Source organism: Malus sylvestris, chromosome 10 (assembly GCF_916048215.2).
Source record: "Malus sylvestris chromosome 10, drMalSylv7.2, whole genome shotgun sequence".
NCBI lineage: Eukaryota > Viridiplantae > Streptophyta > Magnoliopsida > Rosales > Rosaceae > Malus > Malus sylvestris.
The window spans coordinates 41,839,115-41,854,920 of record NC_062269.1 but is presented as its reverse complement, the minus strand read 5'-3'; the positions used below and the strand labels follow the sequence as shown (position 1 = coordinate 41,854,920).

General features: G+C 35.0%; 1 protein-coding gene and 2 long non-coding RNA genes across 5 annotated transcripts in view; 2 read left to right on the top strand and 1 right to left on the bottom strand.

Moving 5' to 3' along the window:
• The window catches only part of LOC126586363 (uncharacterized), a 62,983-nt gene that overhangs the window by 42,120 nt on the left and 5,057 nt on the right, over positions 1-15,806 (top strand). The window lies entirely within an intron of this gene.
• On the bottom strand, positions 507-4,473 carry LOC126586354 (calcium-dependent protein kinase 2-like). Its single transcript, XM_050251182.1, has 8 exons — positions 3,369-4,473; positions 2,737-2,880; positions 2,492-2,644; positions 1,969-2,084; positions 1,673-1,840; positions 1,467-1,594; positions 997-1,096; positions 507-917 (listed from the first exon to the last, which is right to left on the bottom strand). Exons 1-8 carry the CDS (start codon positions 4,126-4,128, stop codon positions 843-845), a joined length of 1,644 nt encoding a protein of 547 aa, XP_050107139.1. The 5' UTR covers positions 4,129-4,473; the 3' UTR covers positions 507-842.
• Positions 8,702-10,689, top strand: LOC126586364 (uncharacterized). 3 transcript variants are annotated; one of them, XR_007610779.1, is made up of 4 exons: positions 8,702-8,790; positions 8,875-9,038; positions 9,522-9,588; positions 10,477-10,689. It is a non-coding gene; the product is annotated as an uncharacterized LOC126586364 (long non-coding RNA). The 3 variants fall into 3 exon arrangements; XR_007610777.1 differs by having other exon boundaries at positions 8,719-9,038; XR_007610778.1 differs by having other exon boundaries at positions 8,719-9,038; positions 9,507-9,588.

The window sequence follows — 15,806 nt, the reverse complement described above, 5'->3', positions numbered from 1 at the left end:
GTCAAGTGGGTGTCCTTCCAAAGGACTCCTTCTCCTTCGTATATGTACTTTGTGTTTTTTTTTCTGGTAAAGTGTGCACAAAAAAAAAAGGATTAATTGAAGTTTAAGAATTGAGATATTTGGTACTATCATAGCCATCATACCGTGAACTTATAAATGTTGGGACTAAACTTGTTAAATTGGACATTGGTCTAACATGTTGGGTTTTAAGTCTCGTCTCAAAGAATGAGACTTTAATAAAATTGCATGGACTCAACTTCAATCATATTCAATCTCCGTCGCCAAACTGATTGAGCACTTAACTGAAGCTAGAGAGATTTTACCATTCTAGTGTGTGGTCAATTCAAGGCGTGTGGGTGACTGGCCGTAACACAACTCCTCGTGGAAGAAATCACAGTGAAAGAACATAGCATGAAAAGAGAGGTTGAGTTGAGTTGGATGCAATATTGATATCAATATAGCATACAGAGCAAAACTCCCATCATCGGCAGTACTTTTGTTCAGCATTTATATCACAACGAAATCTTTTTAAATTAATTAAAATCGTCGTATATTCAGGAAAAGGTTCATAACAAGATTGAACAGAACTTCAAAAAAATAAGCTAACAAGTAAATAGATGCACAGAAACACAGCCTAATTAATCAAACACCAAACTCTAGCTTCACATGCTCAAACTGCCCATTTTCGATCAAGATTAGTCTGGTTTACTTCATACCTCCCGGAAATAATGCTCTGATACGAGCACACGAGTCATACTACCCAACAGTTAAACTCACTTAAGCAGCTCAAATCCATAACGATTCACTTGTGCTTGTAAGTTCTGAAATGCCTGTTAGTGGAATTAAAAGAGCTTTGCTGGTTGTTGAGTCCCACTTCTCATCATTGCACAGAATTCTGAATAGTTGATCTTCCCGTCCTATTTGGTTCAAAGTAAATCAGTGCAGAACACGACTGAGAAAAAGTTACAGATATTTGAAAGTCGCAAGTAAACTTACATTATCGGCATCAACCTCAGAAATTATTTCTCTGATGGTGTTATCATCACCCATTCCATACTCCTTCATAGCAGCCTCTAATTCGTCTCTTGTAATATACCTGTTAGTGGAAATTGACGAAGGAACTTCATTAACATTCGTTTTATGACTGAATGATAAAAAGAAATAAACAGTTTCTTTCCTAGTAAATTATGATATTACAAGCTAATATATATATTCGTAACTACTTATGCCTGACAAACAGGGTGAATCAATTTCAGCTTGCAAAGTTCACAAGTTGAGACTAAATTTATGAATCAATAAGCAGAAAGTTGTTTGAGCACACATCTAGCACGATCATAACAAGAAATTTATCCAAAGTTATTTATTTCCCCCCAGTAGGATCAAGTAGTTGAATTTCACTTGATCAAAAACAGAAATCCAGTACGACATATGTATACAGAAGCATTGCACAAAATTTGTCAACTCACCCACTGCTATCCTTGTCAAAATACTGGAACGCTTTGTAGAGATGCTCATCTCTTTCTAATCTTTGTCTATGCATAGTCGCAGATATAAATTCAATGTAATCAATCGATCCATTTCCATCCACATCAGCCTGAAATGTGTTACACGGAAATCAAAAAATAGCCAGAAGCAAGATAATTGAGTTCCTGGGGAATTGATAGTTACTTACAGCGTCCATGAGTTGCCTAACTTCGGTTTCAGACAGCCGCGACCCAATACGCGCTAAACCTGTCTTCAGTTCTTCGTAAGTTATTGTACCACTGTTGTCAGTGTCCATATTGGTGAACATTGTTTTAAGGCCTTTAATTTCTTCTTCCGATAGATTCTCTGCTATGACCTGGGGAAATTTTCAAAATGTACAAAAATTATTAGGGGAAAAAGACAAATATGGTAAGAAGAAATTCTCTGGAAACTTTGCCAATATTAGGTAAATGTAGGAGCTTCGGAACAAAGTCCTGAAATTACCTTCAAAGCAAGTTGCTTGAGCTTATTCATTGCCCTGAATTGCTTCATTCTAGAGAGAACTGCACTATCTATTGGCTTGTCTGATGCTACTCCGCCTACTCTGAGCCACGGGTGCTCTGAGCATACAGAATATTAAATATCAGTCAAAAGCACACTCATAAAACAAGAGCTGGTGGTAACAAGGGCCCTGTGGCTAAAAGTTGGCTATTGTAATGCTGTATATTTATCCTTTCAGCTTCTATTTAACTGCTAAATTTGGCTCGTTGATTTGGAAGCAACAGATTACTAAAAAACTAAACATAGGATTATCCCTTGAACGCCAGCACAAGGCCTAATTTCTATCATGTCATTTCATAGGCAAATGAAAAAGATGTCGTTTCAAAAGAGATTATAACACATTTGAGGAGAATGGTCTATAAATCATACAAACAGAAATTATCGATGGAAATTATATCTTATACAGCATGTGTTGCTTCATTGTAACTTTCAATCCATCCAAAATAGTATTTGAGAGGTAACATACCAAGAACTTCTGCAGAAGTAATTCTCTTTCTTGGGTCCTGTGTCAGCATCTTTCTAACCAAATCTTTAGCACTGTCTGATATTGATGGCCATGGTTGACTATCAAAGTCTATTACTCCTTCCAATATGGCATTGAATATGCCCCTCTCAGTTTCTGCAATATAAAGAGCGAGATATAATGATAAGATAACTACAACCTAAGAGAACAGTGAATGTTTAGCAAGAATGCACTGAATTCATATTTACCAGCCCAAAATGGAGGTACACCACTGAGTAGGATATACAGAATAACCCCTGCACTCCAAATATCTATTTCCTTTCCATAACTACGCCGCAAGACTTCAGGGGCAACATAGTAAGCACTGCCGACTATATCACGGTACACCTTTCCTGAGATTAGGACAAAGCAGGTATCGCTACACATTAGAATGTATCCACTAGAGTAAAACTTCAGATTATATATACTTAACTGAAGCAATAAAATGAAAAAATGAATTTTTTCGGAAAGCTTTAGAAAGGAATAAAGTAGTTTATAAACATCATAATTCGATTAGCTACACCGCATAAGGTAGGAAATGGCGCAGGCTGACCACTCTTACTACTTAAACCTTCACTACAATGTATAAACAATCATATTATCGGTTCCCAGTAAACTACACAACCTTCCGTTCGCAATGTAACTTCTTGCCATTATAACATCTGCAACTAAACTAGATGAATAACAATTTGTAGTAAACTATTACTGGTATTTTTAGAACACATTTGGCATATATCAACAAATAGGGAATTACAAAATCAAACTCAGAACGCTCAAGCTCAAAATTCTACAACTTGTAACAGGAAATATGAACATAGATCATAAAAATCAATGCACTCACCTTCCTCAATGAAAACAGACAACCCGAAATCCGTTGCCTTCAGCATTGCCTTCGCATCCTTGCTAGACAGCAAGAAATTCTCTGGCTTGAGATCGCGGTGCAGCACGCCCATGAAGTGACAAATGTGCACAACATTCACAATGTCACGCAGAATTGCAGCGGCAGCCCTCTCCGAATACTGTCCCTGCGCTATGATCCGATCGAAAAGCTCCCCACCGGCGCAGAGCTCCATGACCAAATGCACAGAGTACTTGTCCTCATAAGCTCCCTTGATCTCCACAATGTTTGGCTGCCCAGACAAATGCTGCATAATCTGAATCTCTCTCTTGATGTCTTCCCTGTCGTTTTTGCTCACGAGTTTTCGCTTCAGGATCGACTTGCAGGCGTAACTGTGGCCGGTGGAGTTCTCAGTGCACAAGTATGTGATGCCGAATTGGCCTCTGCCCAGTTCTTTTCCGAGTGTGTAGTACTGCTTAATGTCGTCAAAGGGCTTCCCGAGAATGCTATTCGGCGGCGGCGCTGGTTTTACTGGAGAAGGGTTTGGCTGCTGGGGCTGTGCTCTTGGTTCGGGCGGCGGCTGTGCAGCCTGTGCCCTCTGCTGGGGCTGTGGTCTGGGTGGTGGTGGTGGTGGGTAGTGGGGTTGTTGGGATGAGACTTTCAGAGGCTGAGCCGCCGCTTGCTGCTGCTGATAAGGCTGGGATGACCCAAACCCATTTGAACCGGGTTTCGGAGCATTCTTTTTGCTGCTACAGCAACCCATTTTCCGATCAGGATTCTGGGATATTTGTGGCGGATTTCAATCGAAAAACAAAAGGGTAACGACGAAACGCTGAATCGAAGAAAACCCAAAAATCAGATCTTTGAGGAATTTAAGCGAAAACCCAGATCAAGATTAGATAGTAATTGACGAAGGTGCAACCATAGCCATCGTCTACATGGAAAAGGTTTGAAATTTGCGTGTTGACGGGGAGCTGAAATTCAGCAGTCCATACCAAGTAAAATTAAATTTGGTTGCTTTTCTTTCCGGAAATTTGAAGATGTGGTGGATTTGTCGGGATATCCGAAATTGCTCCAAAATCCAAATATAAACACAAATAAAGTTCTGCTGATCAATAAATGAATTCGTTGAAAATGTTGACGCTAGAAACGTGTGAAAAACATGTCTTCAAATGCGACAATCAATAAGGGCAAAACTAAAGGAGTATTTATCAAATATAGCCAAATATTAGCCCTTAATTTCAAAAATGTCAGTTTTTATAAAAACTTTCAAATATATCCAAAATATCACTTAAATAGACACAAATGCCCTTAAACTTTAAAACCAAATAAATTAGAAAAACCAAAACCCTATTAGATTGATATTTTGGACAACAAAACCTAAAAAATGGTGGAGATATAGTGAAGGCATCGGCTACTGTGGAGACTTTGTGCAACCCTAAACGTACAAAGGTGAGTGTAGATGGTTAAGTTTTTCATTCTTCCTAGTCTGTGTTTTCTCTTTGTTTTTGTAGTTTCTTCGTTCGATTGAATTTTATTGAAGAACGAACTGTCAATTTTTGTAAAATTAGAAAAATTAGGTTTCTTGTGTCAATGGAAGATTGACAAATCTAATTGTTTTTGCCAATCAGTTAGAGGCAAAGCTAATAGTTCTTCAATGCATATTTGAAAAATTAGGGTTTACGGAATAAAGTTTTTCCAATTAGGGTTCACGGAATAAAGTTTTTCTTTTTATGTTTTTATTCATCTTACGTTGGTTTGGTAAGCAATATTAATTTAATTATTTTCAATGCGTAAAAGTGGAAGTTAACTTCCAGAGTAGCACCTTAATCAATAAGGTCCTTCTTCCATTGCTCAAATGCATGATGCTTTGTGTATATATTAACGCCCAGCCTTTCTCATGATTAAGTCCAGTTTTCACAACACCCTCTTGTTTTGCACATATATATATCAATCTTAGGTGTGTCTGTATATCACTTTTTTTTTTCTTATTGTTTTTGTTTATATTTCAGGACAATGTCTAGTTTGACAATTTTAGTGAACTATGGTGGGAGGTGGCTGACTCAACGTACAAAAATTGCAAAACGAAAGGATTACTTGTTTCAGACAAAATTACATTTGCAGAGCTTCAAAAGAAAGTACATGGTATTGTGAATGTGGACCCAAATGAGTATGAGATAAGTATGAAAGTTATATATAACGCAATGGAAACTACATGGCCTGCAGATATAGTTGATCATGATGATGTGAGGGCATTTATTTTTGAAAACCTTTCGAGGTCTTGGAAGATTCCCTTGTGTGTTACATTAAAGCAGAAAGTATTTTCTTCATAAGATAATGATGACCCAGTACAAACATGTCTTAACTTTGTTACTCAAGGTGATTTGGAAGATATTGTGCTACATGATTTAGATAACGACTTGGTAAATCAAGAAGTTGAGAATGCATCGTATCATGAAGAATTTGAAAATTTGCCACATATGGAGTCTGATAATGTGCTCCAAGATAGTGTTGAATTCAATGAGTTGCCTCCTGAAGGGATGGTATGTGATGATGTGCCTGTTAATGTGCAATTTCATGAACCCAGCTCTAACCGATCAAATGTTCACAAGGGTACAAATATTGTACATGAATCATGCAAGGCAGACTTGTACAATTCAGATAGAGATATAGTTGTAGGCCAATTGTACGAGACTAAGGAGGATTTAAAAAAAAAGTTAGGTATTCATGCTATGAAGAACAATTACGAGTTCAGAGTGAAGAGATCAAGCAAAGAAAGGTTTGAAGTTGGTTGTGTCGGCGATGGATGCAAGTGGAAACTATCCGCTTCTAAATTACAACAATCATCATATTTCAAGGTCAGAAAATCCAGGTACGATAACACATATTGAAACAGATGAGAATAATCATTTTTTGTACTGTTTCATGTCACTTGGACCTTGCATAAGAGGATTTAGAAGTGTTATTAGGCCGGTAATAGCGGTTGACGGGACATTTTTAAAGGGTAAATATCTTGGCACTTTGTTTGTTGCCACATGCATGGACGGCAACAAACAAATATACCCTCTAGCATTCGGAGTTGGAGATTCAGAGAATGACGCATCATGGAATTGGTTTTTGACAAAATTACGAGAAGCAATTGGGGAAATTGATGACTTGGTGTTTGTTTCTGATAGACATGAAAGCATTCGGAAGGCTCTCTCAACTGTTTTCCCCAATGCCCATCATGGTGCATGCATATTTCATATAAGTCAAAACATTAGGCATCATTTTAAGCATGAGAGAGCACACAAACTGTATTTTACAGCTGCTAAGGCATATCGAATTCCTGAATTTCATCGTCTTATGACAGAAATATATAAAGTCGACTCTGAGGTGGGTGATTATCTTAATTCGGCTGGATATGAAAAGTGGACTCGTGCGTACTTCGATGGAAAACGGTACAACATTATGACAACAAATATTGCTGAATGTCTCAATGCAATCACCAGAGATGCTCGAAAACTACCTATCACACGATTTCTTGAGTATTTAAGAATGAATATTCTCCAGAAGTGGTTTTATGAGCGTCGAACTGAGGCAGCCAAAATGAATACACATTTGACAGATTGGGCAGACAAATTAGTGCGAGAAAATAACAAGCAAGGATTATCATTACAGGTATTTTGAATTCACTTAAATAGATTTTAGTTCAATTTGTCTATTTATTTTTGGTACACTTTCATTTGTTCTTAAGTGTTTAAACTATTTTTACCGATTCTTATATCCCATCTGGAGCTTTATCCATCACTGCCATGTTTAGTAAAGAATAAATGTATGTTTGCAATGTAAAAGGCTAAAGTAAAAAAGCCTAGGCTTTGACAAGAAAAAAGTTAAAAACCATATCTTGTGAACTTCAACGTAATTGCTGCTATGGTTTTATATAATTGCCTTTGTAGTTTTATGCAGCAGTTTAGGGTATTCATCCACTTCTCTTACAAATCACTAATTGAGAATTGCTTTTGTAGTTCTTATGCGGAATATTTTTTTTGGGTTTGAGTAATATATATGTATGTGAACATGTAGGTATCGCCCATTGCAACTTACTCATTTCATGTATATGATGGATCTTGTATTGAAGTTGTGAATTTAGAGGAAAAGAGTTGCACATGCCGACAATTTGATCTTGACCAACTCCCTTGCTCACATGCTTGTGCGGCATGTAGACACCGACAACTTTCATGTTATCTTATGTGTTCTCATTATTATACTACAAACTCCTTGGTCATTGCCTATGCAGAAGCTATATGGCCAGTTGGTGATCAAACCGATTGGATAGTAACTGATGATGTGAGTGAAAGAATTGTCCTACCACCAATTACACGAAGAAGATATGGTAGGCGCAAAGAAAAGAGGATCCCATCACGTGGAGAAGAAAAATCAACCCGAAAGTGTTCAAAATGTGGTTCAAATGACCATTATAAACAAACTTGTAGAAATCCTGTTCAACTTCATCCTACTTTGTAGAACCCTTTTAAATTGGAGTTTTATGAATAAATATTTTCTTTTGATCATTTTATTGTTTATTTTGGTTGTACGTACAATTCTTTAAATTTCCGACGATTAAAAATAATTACTTTTATTTCTTTACTCTAATAGTTCACTTTTATAACATACTAAAGTGTTTTCTGTGTACCATGTGAGAAAGAAAGATTTCCTTGATTATCTATTAAAATAAAATTGAGAGAAAAATTTTGCTCTTCGTTTGGAAAAGAAAAGAAAAAAAAGGGAGAAAGTTTTAGTTAGAGATTATAGCATAAGAAGTGTTAAGTCTAACAACTAGTTATTTATATAAATTAAGGGTAGTTATGTCTATTTAAGTGAGATTTTGAATAAATATGAAAGTTTTTATATAAACTGACATTTTTGAAATTAAGGGTTAATTTTTTGTTATATTTGATAAATTCCCAAACTAAAGGGACCAGCATGTGACTGTTTTTTGTTCGTGAGAACTTGCTAGTTTAACAACTATACTATAATTTATTCTTAGAAAAATTATTTCTATGAAATGTTGTCACAACCCGTCCCGAATATTTAATTTTCGATGATATGAAATGACAATTTTACCCTTGAATGTTTTGTGGTGTTGTGTGTTTTGGTTCCAATTTGAATGCTATGGTTATAGTAAGAACTAACATTAGCTTAAATTTGGAAATTTGGAACTTGGATTAAAGGTTAGTGTATAAGTGGTTTGGTTGACTTTGTAAGGACCACACACACATACCTTTTTCTCTCTGTTCTCTCTCGTGCCCTTTCACACACACTCTCTCTCTCTTTCTTCTTGTACGGACAAACATCAAGGACCTCTCAAACCTCACAGATTGAGGAAGAAAATGGTACCATTGTGTTCTTAAGGTCCTCGCGAGTTCAAAGGTACCAAATATAGGTAAGATTACCTTCGATTTCACGTAGAACCACAATGCCCGATTTCCATGCATTGTTCATGCAACTTTTAATCTTCAATTATTAGGGGATTTCAAGCTTGTAGGAAGCTTTAGGAGGTCCCAAGAAGGCTCGGGGTAGTTCGTTTGAAGAATTTGGACATCGGGATTGCGAGAAACGACGAGCTGCAGGTTTGGTCGGAATTTCGAAGCCTCCCCAACATGATTTCGTGAGATTTGATGCTTCAAATAGGTATAACGCCATTCTTCTCACTCTAAGCTTTCATTTGGTTTAAATTTCAAAGAAAATGGTTGAAAAATGAGTGAGAATAGACAGTTAGAAGTTTTACCCAAAAACCGACGAAGTCGCCGGCGACCGGCTACCGGCGACTCATTGAAGAAAAAAAGGAATATTCAGTCAGTTTTGACGGAATATGCTAACGCCGTCAGTTAGTTTGGATGGTTATCGTGGGGTTTTAATGGAATATTCCGAGGAATATTCCTAACGCCGTTGCTGTTCCGTTACACATGACTGCGCGTGGCCGGCGCGTTTTGCCGTGCACTCGCCGGCGCGTGGGGCATTGAAAAATTAATCTAAAAATTTAGGGATGATCCTGAGGTTGTGTAGGTCACTGTGGTATATTCATATACCCAATTTGAGGTATATATGAGAAGTTATTAGCTAGTTTTGTCTATGTGCTTTAAAATAACGTTTTTATAGTTAATTCGCATATAGGTGAGACTTATCCCGAGGACGAGCGTATCCAAGGGCGACTCGGGGGCTACGACCCTTTGACTTACCAGTGAGTGGACTTTTAGTTTTCAATATATATTATATACTTGATATTTTCCCAGAAATAGGTGTTTAAATGACAGTATGCCATAAATGCCATGCATATAAGTTTATAATTCATACATGAATTGGTATGTGATGCTTTATATATATAATTGTGGTGATGTGGACGCTCAGGTAAGCTCAGGTTAGTTGTGTTGGTTATGTGAATCATCGATGATGCGATATGTGATTGAATAATGTTGAGCTCATAAAACTGAACTTAGGGTGATTGTGATTTAGTCATAAATATGGCACATGCCTGTTTATTATGTCACCTCCCGCACCATATGCTCATATTGGATCCAATTTAGGTGCACAGTCTTGTCATACAGACCTTTATTATGGTTCCAACTCGTAAATGACTAGTGATTTATCGCCCAGCTATTATGTGAGAGTAGTATTAAGCATGATTATATTACACCCATTATTGTCGTATAGACCTTTTTGTTTGGTTCCGACTCTTGTGTAGTATATTGCCGTATAGGTCATTGTAGTGACTCCGGCTAGAGTAACTTTTGAGCAATGAATTCAGCCGTACAAACTACTACAGGGGTTCCGGCTAACATGTGATATTTCTATGAAATTATTCTTACCTGAATTGCTTACTTTGTTATATCTTGACATAACATACATATGATTATGATTAAGTGAAGCATGATTTGAAGTGATATGATTATATATATATATATATATATATATATGTATATATATATATATTTATGTATATGCTTATATCTTGATTATGGGAAAAATTATACATGTTTTACAGCGAGGGGTTAGATATGTTGATAAATGAAATGATTTTGTAAAACATTTGTTTTTGCCCACTCACGTTTTCTGTTTTGCGCCCCTCCAGGTTTTAAGTAAGCTTGATGTGGGTGGCTTGAGGACGTCGGCAGTTTTGACCTATCTAAATAATAGTAGGACATTCATGGTACTGTATAACTAGTATTTGTCCTACTGGACTACACCTAGACTTATTATGCTCTGATTAGGAGTGTTTACTTTTGTAACTAACTCTTATCACTTCCTGTTTAGTAGTGCATTCTAGTAATTTGGTTTTTAATTATTCGTATATTTCCTATCATTATTGCTTCCGCATTATGCATATGGTTACGTCACTCTCACGTGACGGTCAGCATGCCTTGATCTCGGTTGGGGTGTGTCAAATGTTGTAAAAAAAATCGTCATATAAACCATCGCTCTCTAAATTTAAAGTGTAACTATTTACTTGTTAAATATAGAATTAAAAAATAAAATTCAAGGGTGGATCTTCGAGTAAGGAGAAAAGGAAGAGATAAATTTTGCATTGAAAAGGAAGGTCTCGATTAACACTATTCACTTGCTAGCTCAACAAAAAATTAGAATTTTTCTTGGAAATTTTTAACATTATGTTTGGATGAAGAAAATAAACTTGAAATTTTGACAAAAGTTAGAATTTATAAATTGACATGCACCAAATCTCTTGTTTAGATTCATAAACATAGAAATTTAGAATTTCCGCATGAAAAAAAAAAAAGAACTTGGAACTTGGGACCTCCAATTCCCAAGTTTAAATTCTATGTAAATATGTGTCATTTTCAAATTTTTATGAGTGAGAGTAAATATAATTATTGTATTTTTGTAAATATAATTATTAAATCTTAGGCCCCATATTGTAAATTACTACATCTTTAATGGCTAATGTCTTAAACTATATATCCAATTAACATGCAAATTAGTGCTTTAGGCCCACTTGGTATTTTCTTTGGTGTGATTGGCTCGTAATCGTATCATTGATTTTTTGGAAAATAATCATAATTATAATTTGAACCCATTAACATGACAAATTCTTAATTATAAAATATCGTTCTAAATATCCCAATTGCATGCCAGATTTTTTCTATAATTAAAGAATATTACAATTGATAAGTTAGAGTGCTGTCACTATTAACTTTTGGTTTATTAGATGTCAAGTTATGAAAACAATTGTCTTCTGGTGCAAGTGATAACGAGGGAGGAGAATTGAAACTCAAGAAACTTCAGATATACAGATAAATATTTTTTTATACAAACATAAGGTCTCGAATTCATGAATCTTATCCTTAACTATTTGAGTTACAAAACTCTTAAGGAAGCAGTAAGCAACGATGTCGATAAAAAAATTAAATTATTCTTCCCCTCACAGTCTTTTGTGTATTTTATTGCCTCTATTTGTTTATGTTCCGCTATGTTTAATGTTTTTTTTCATCACTTGTTTATTTTTATTAATAGAACGATACATTACATTAAGATGTGATAGAAATAAATTGGTATTGAACTCGTCGTTTACGAGATTCAAACTTAATTGTAATATAGTGACTTTCTCATCACTTTATTAACAATATACTGTGGATAATGTTATTAACACACATATTCTATTTTTAGCCATTGATCTTCTTCAATTCATTCGATTCAATGACTAAAAATTAAAATAAATGTGACAAATAAAAATGGATTTGTGAATAGAACTACTTTATTTTTTAAAGGAAAACTAATAAAAAATGCTTGAAAATTTTGAGTTTTAACGATAATAACAAAATAAAAGGTAAAGTGAATAGTACCAGGAATGACTTTTTAGTGTAAAAATGTGGTTTTTCGTTAAAGTGAACAATAACGGGAGCTTTTCGTTAAAGTTTTTTATTTAAGGGAATTTTAACGAAAAACTCATGATATTGTTCACTTTAACGAAAAATTATATTTTTACACTAAAAAATCAATCATGTTACTATTCACTTTACCCTTTATTTTATCATTATCGTTATAATTCAAAATTTTCAAATTTTTTTCATTAGTTTTCTTTTTTTTAATACATCCATGATTCCAGGACAAATAACCAAATGCCAAAAAGTCAATTGAAAGTGGACAGAATCATGTGGAATTTACCTGCTCAAGCCATACAGGTGTGTGGATTCCAGGTGGTTTTATGTGTTGGATAAGAGTTGACCTAAAATCACAAATACGTGTGATGGATAATATAATTTGGAACTAAAATTCAATGGGAAACATAAAAATTGTGGACTAATGGATGAACTGCTAATTGGATTTTGATTAGCATGGGGTTTGTGACAGTTTCTTAGACCTCAAATCTTGAATATTTAATATGAGCATTACGTGATCAGACTTGTAAGGTTATTTAATATGAATTTGTCGCATTTAAAGTTCGATTAACCAAATGGCATTTGGAGTATGTTTTTGAGAGAGGTTGGGGCTAGAAAAGGATCTCCGTAAACAACCAAATCAATGACTTCGCAAATATTTTTGCTACTCGTAAAAGTCTGCTAGAGAAGCATATATGGATTAAATTAATTAGCTAGAACAATGTGTTTATTCCCTCCCTTACACCAAGTCAAAATTTTATTTATAAATCTCGGTAGTTTAAAATATCGTATCATTATTCAAAAGTAGTCCAAAAGTTGAGACGGTAAAATTGTGGCATAGTTACGGAAAAGAAACATGGTGACGGTCTAAATGACTGATTTGAGCTTTTCCCCATGATTTTCTCACTATAGGCCTTACAAGATAACCCATTAATTTAGGGCTATTGTCTCAAATTAGTAAGACCACTGAGCATTGGGCTTTATTTTGCACCTCAAATTAGATTTTTAATGTTAAGGGGTTACTGTTGGTATTTTCTGTTTTTTTTTTTTTAAAGAAAAATAACAAATCATTTTCTTTTAAGAAAAGTACGAAGAACATTTTATTGAATTAGAAAAAAGAAATTGCAATAGTTATGAGGGGATAAAATCTTACACCTAATTAGTAAGGACATAAATCTTACCTCTTATAATACAAGGCGAAAGAATAAGCAGTACTTTGATCTAGAAAACAAATAAAAATACAAGAAAGAGGGGAGGGGCGTAAAGCCTAAACTCCTCCAAAGAAAATTTAAAAGGTTTAAACCTGCAAAACAAGTTTCAAAACACCAAAAATAATAGGTTAGGAAAAAAGAAAAAACATACATCATGAAAGGTGACAAATCTATAAACCAAGATGCACGTTGATTTGAAAATTAAAACCTAAAAAAGCCAAATCTGAATGTAAGGAAGCACAAACCGCCGATAGAGAGTCCTGACAAACCAAAGCACATGGACATGGAATATAACTGCGGGAAATGGATATTAAAATCAGTCCAAAATTATAAAAATATGGACAAAAAATGAGGTGAGGTCCATTCCAAGCAACGAGCAAAACCAAATGCTTTTTAGTGGAGGGCGATAGATTGTGGACATGGGTACATACGGCCCTAGTGAACCTGGTTGACAAGGTCCAAGATCAACAAAAGTTAATTTTAATGTCTGCCTATGCTATAGGAGGTTCAACAATACCAAAGTAAATTGGAAACTCCAAGATGGTTGTCTTGTGAATGGCACAATCATAGATTGGGGAGGTTGAAATATCTATGTGAGTCTTTCAGGTTTTTGAAAGGGTAAACTACAGCGACGAAGCCACCAAAATATTCATTTAAAAAAAATGGTGGTTGTGAAGCAAAAAATAATCACAAGGCGACACATGGATTTTTGGATAAAAAAGGATAAAAATACCCCTGAGGCATATCGGGATTCCTACACGCGAGCAGCGGGCAATCATCCCTCAACCAAGTCATTATTGCCCAAAATAGGTAACAATTCAAAACCTATTTCATTCATCAAATCCCTTATATAAGGTAACTCCCAAAACTTATTTCATCCCGTATATTCTCTACCCCATTTTCCTTTTTTTAGCTAATCAATTAGGTAATTATTTTATTAATTAGCTAATTGATTAGATAATTATTCCATAACTCCCAAGTTATTTCTTTTAAATTATGTTAATTAGTCAATTAATGGATTTATTATCTAATTAATATATTAATGGCTAATTAATTACAAATTACACCCAAAAAATACCCCAAATAGCCGGTCCCTATTCTCCTAATAGGGCCGGCCATATCCATATAAATAGCTCTCTATTCTCTCCAAAAACTACTTCCAAGTCTCTTGCTAAAATTCTCTAAAATTCTCAAATATTTTCTCTCTAAATTCTAACTTTGGTATCGGAGGTTCTTCGGCCAAAACTTCCCCCCCCATTCATCGTGGGTGCGTGAGGCTTTTGGCCTTGACCAAATGTGTCTCCTAATAGGGCCGGCCATATCCATATAAATAGCTCTCTATTCTCTCCAAAAACTACTTCCAAGTCTCTTGCTAAAATTCTCTAAAATTCTCAAATATTTTCTCTCTAAATTCTAACTTTGGTATCAGAGGTTCTTCGGCCAAAACTTCCCCCCCCATTCATCGTGGGTGCGTGAGGCTTTTGGCCTTAACCAAATGTGTTAATTGTTTTGTAGGTGAAATTTTGTCCAAGATCAAGGAGAAAGAAATTTGCATCCACGGTGGTCTAGTGAAAAACGAGCAAAAGTTTAGAATTCTCCATTCAAGTTTGAAAACTTACATATGCATTTCTTGGGGGATATTGAAACTGATTCGACTTACCTTTTAACATGAAAATCAAAAGTATGATGTCGTCTCATGTGATATCAAAATTGCAAGGAGGGATAAACCAATTTACCACCAATTTATGGCTAGATACCTTATATAATAAATTAAAATCAATTAGAGTAACTTAGATACTAATTTTACTTTTAATTTTTTTTGTCAAATTTAGTTACCAAATTTGTGGATTAACAATTCATCCAACACCATTCAAATATAACTTTGGGACGAAGAAACATTAAGTTAATAAGAGTATTTCAGCAAACTATCCATTGATTTGTACCTTATTATAGATTTGTCTTTAAAAGAAATGTACTCAGAGTCTAATACTAATGAATTAGTCAATGGCTTCAATTATGAATTCTCGAGAAATATACTAATGTGAGATACAGAAAGTACTCAAATTCTGACTAGTAAAGATGAAATATTCTTATAACTTCATGTGGCCATAACGACATATGTAACAATATTGTTGGAGGTAAAGATATTGGATTAATATTATTAGCCATCAAATCTAGATCCAAAAATAAAATGAAGGCATATGGGTCATAACTTTTTCAAGAAAGGGACGCAACTACGGAGTCGCAACTCGCAAGGAATGAGAGCCATTGCTTTTACTTTGTCTTCCCGCCATTAAAATCTCGACACTACCTAATAAGTGACTCGACTTCCGAATTTTTGGATTCAACACTAAGCT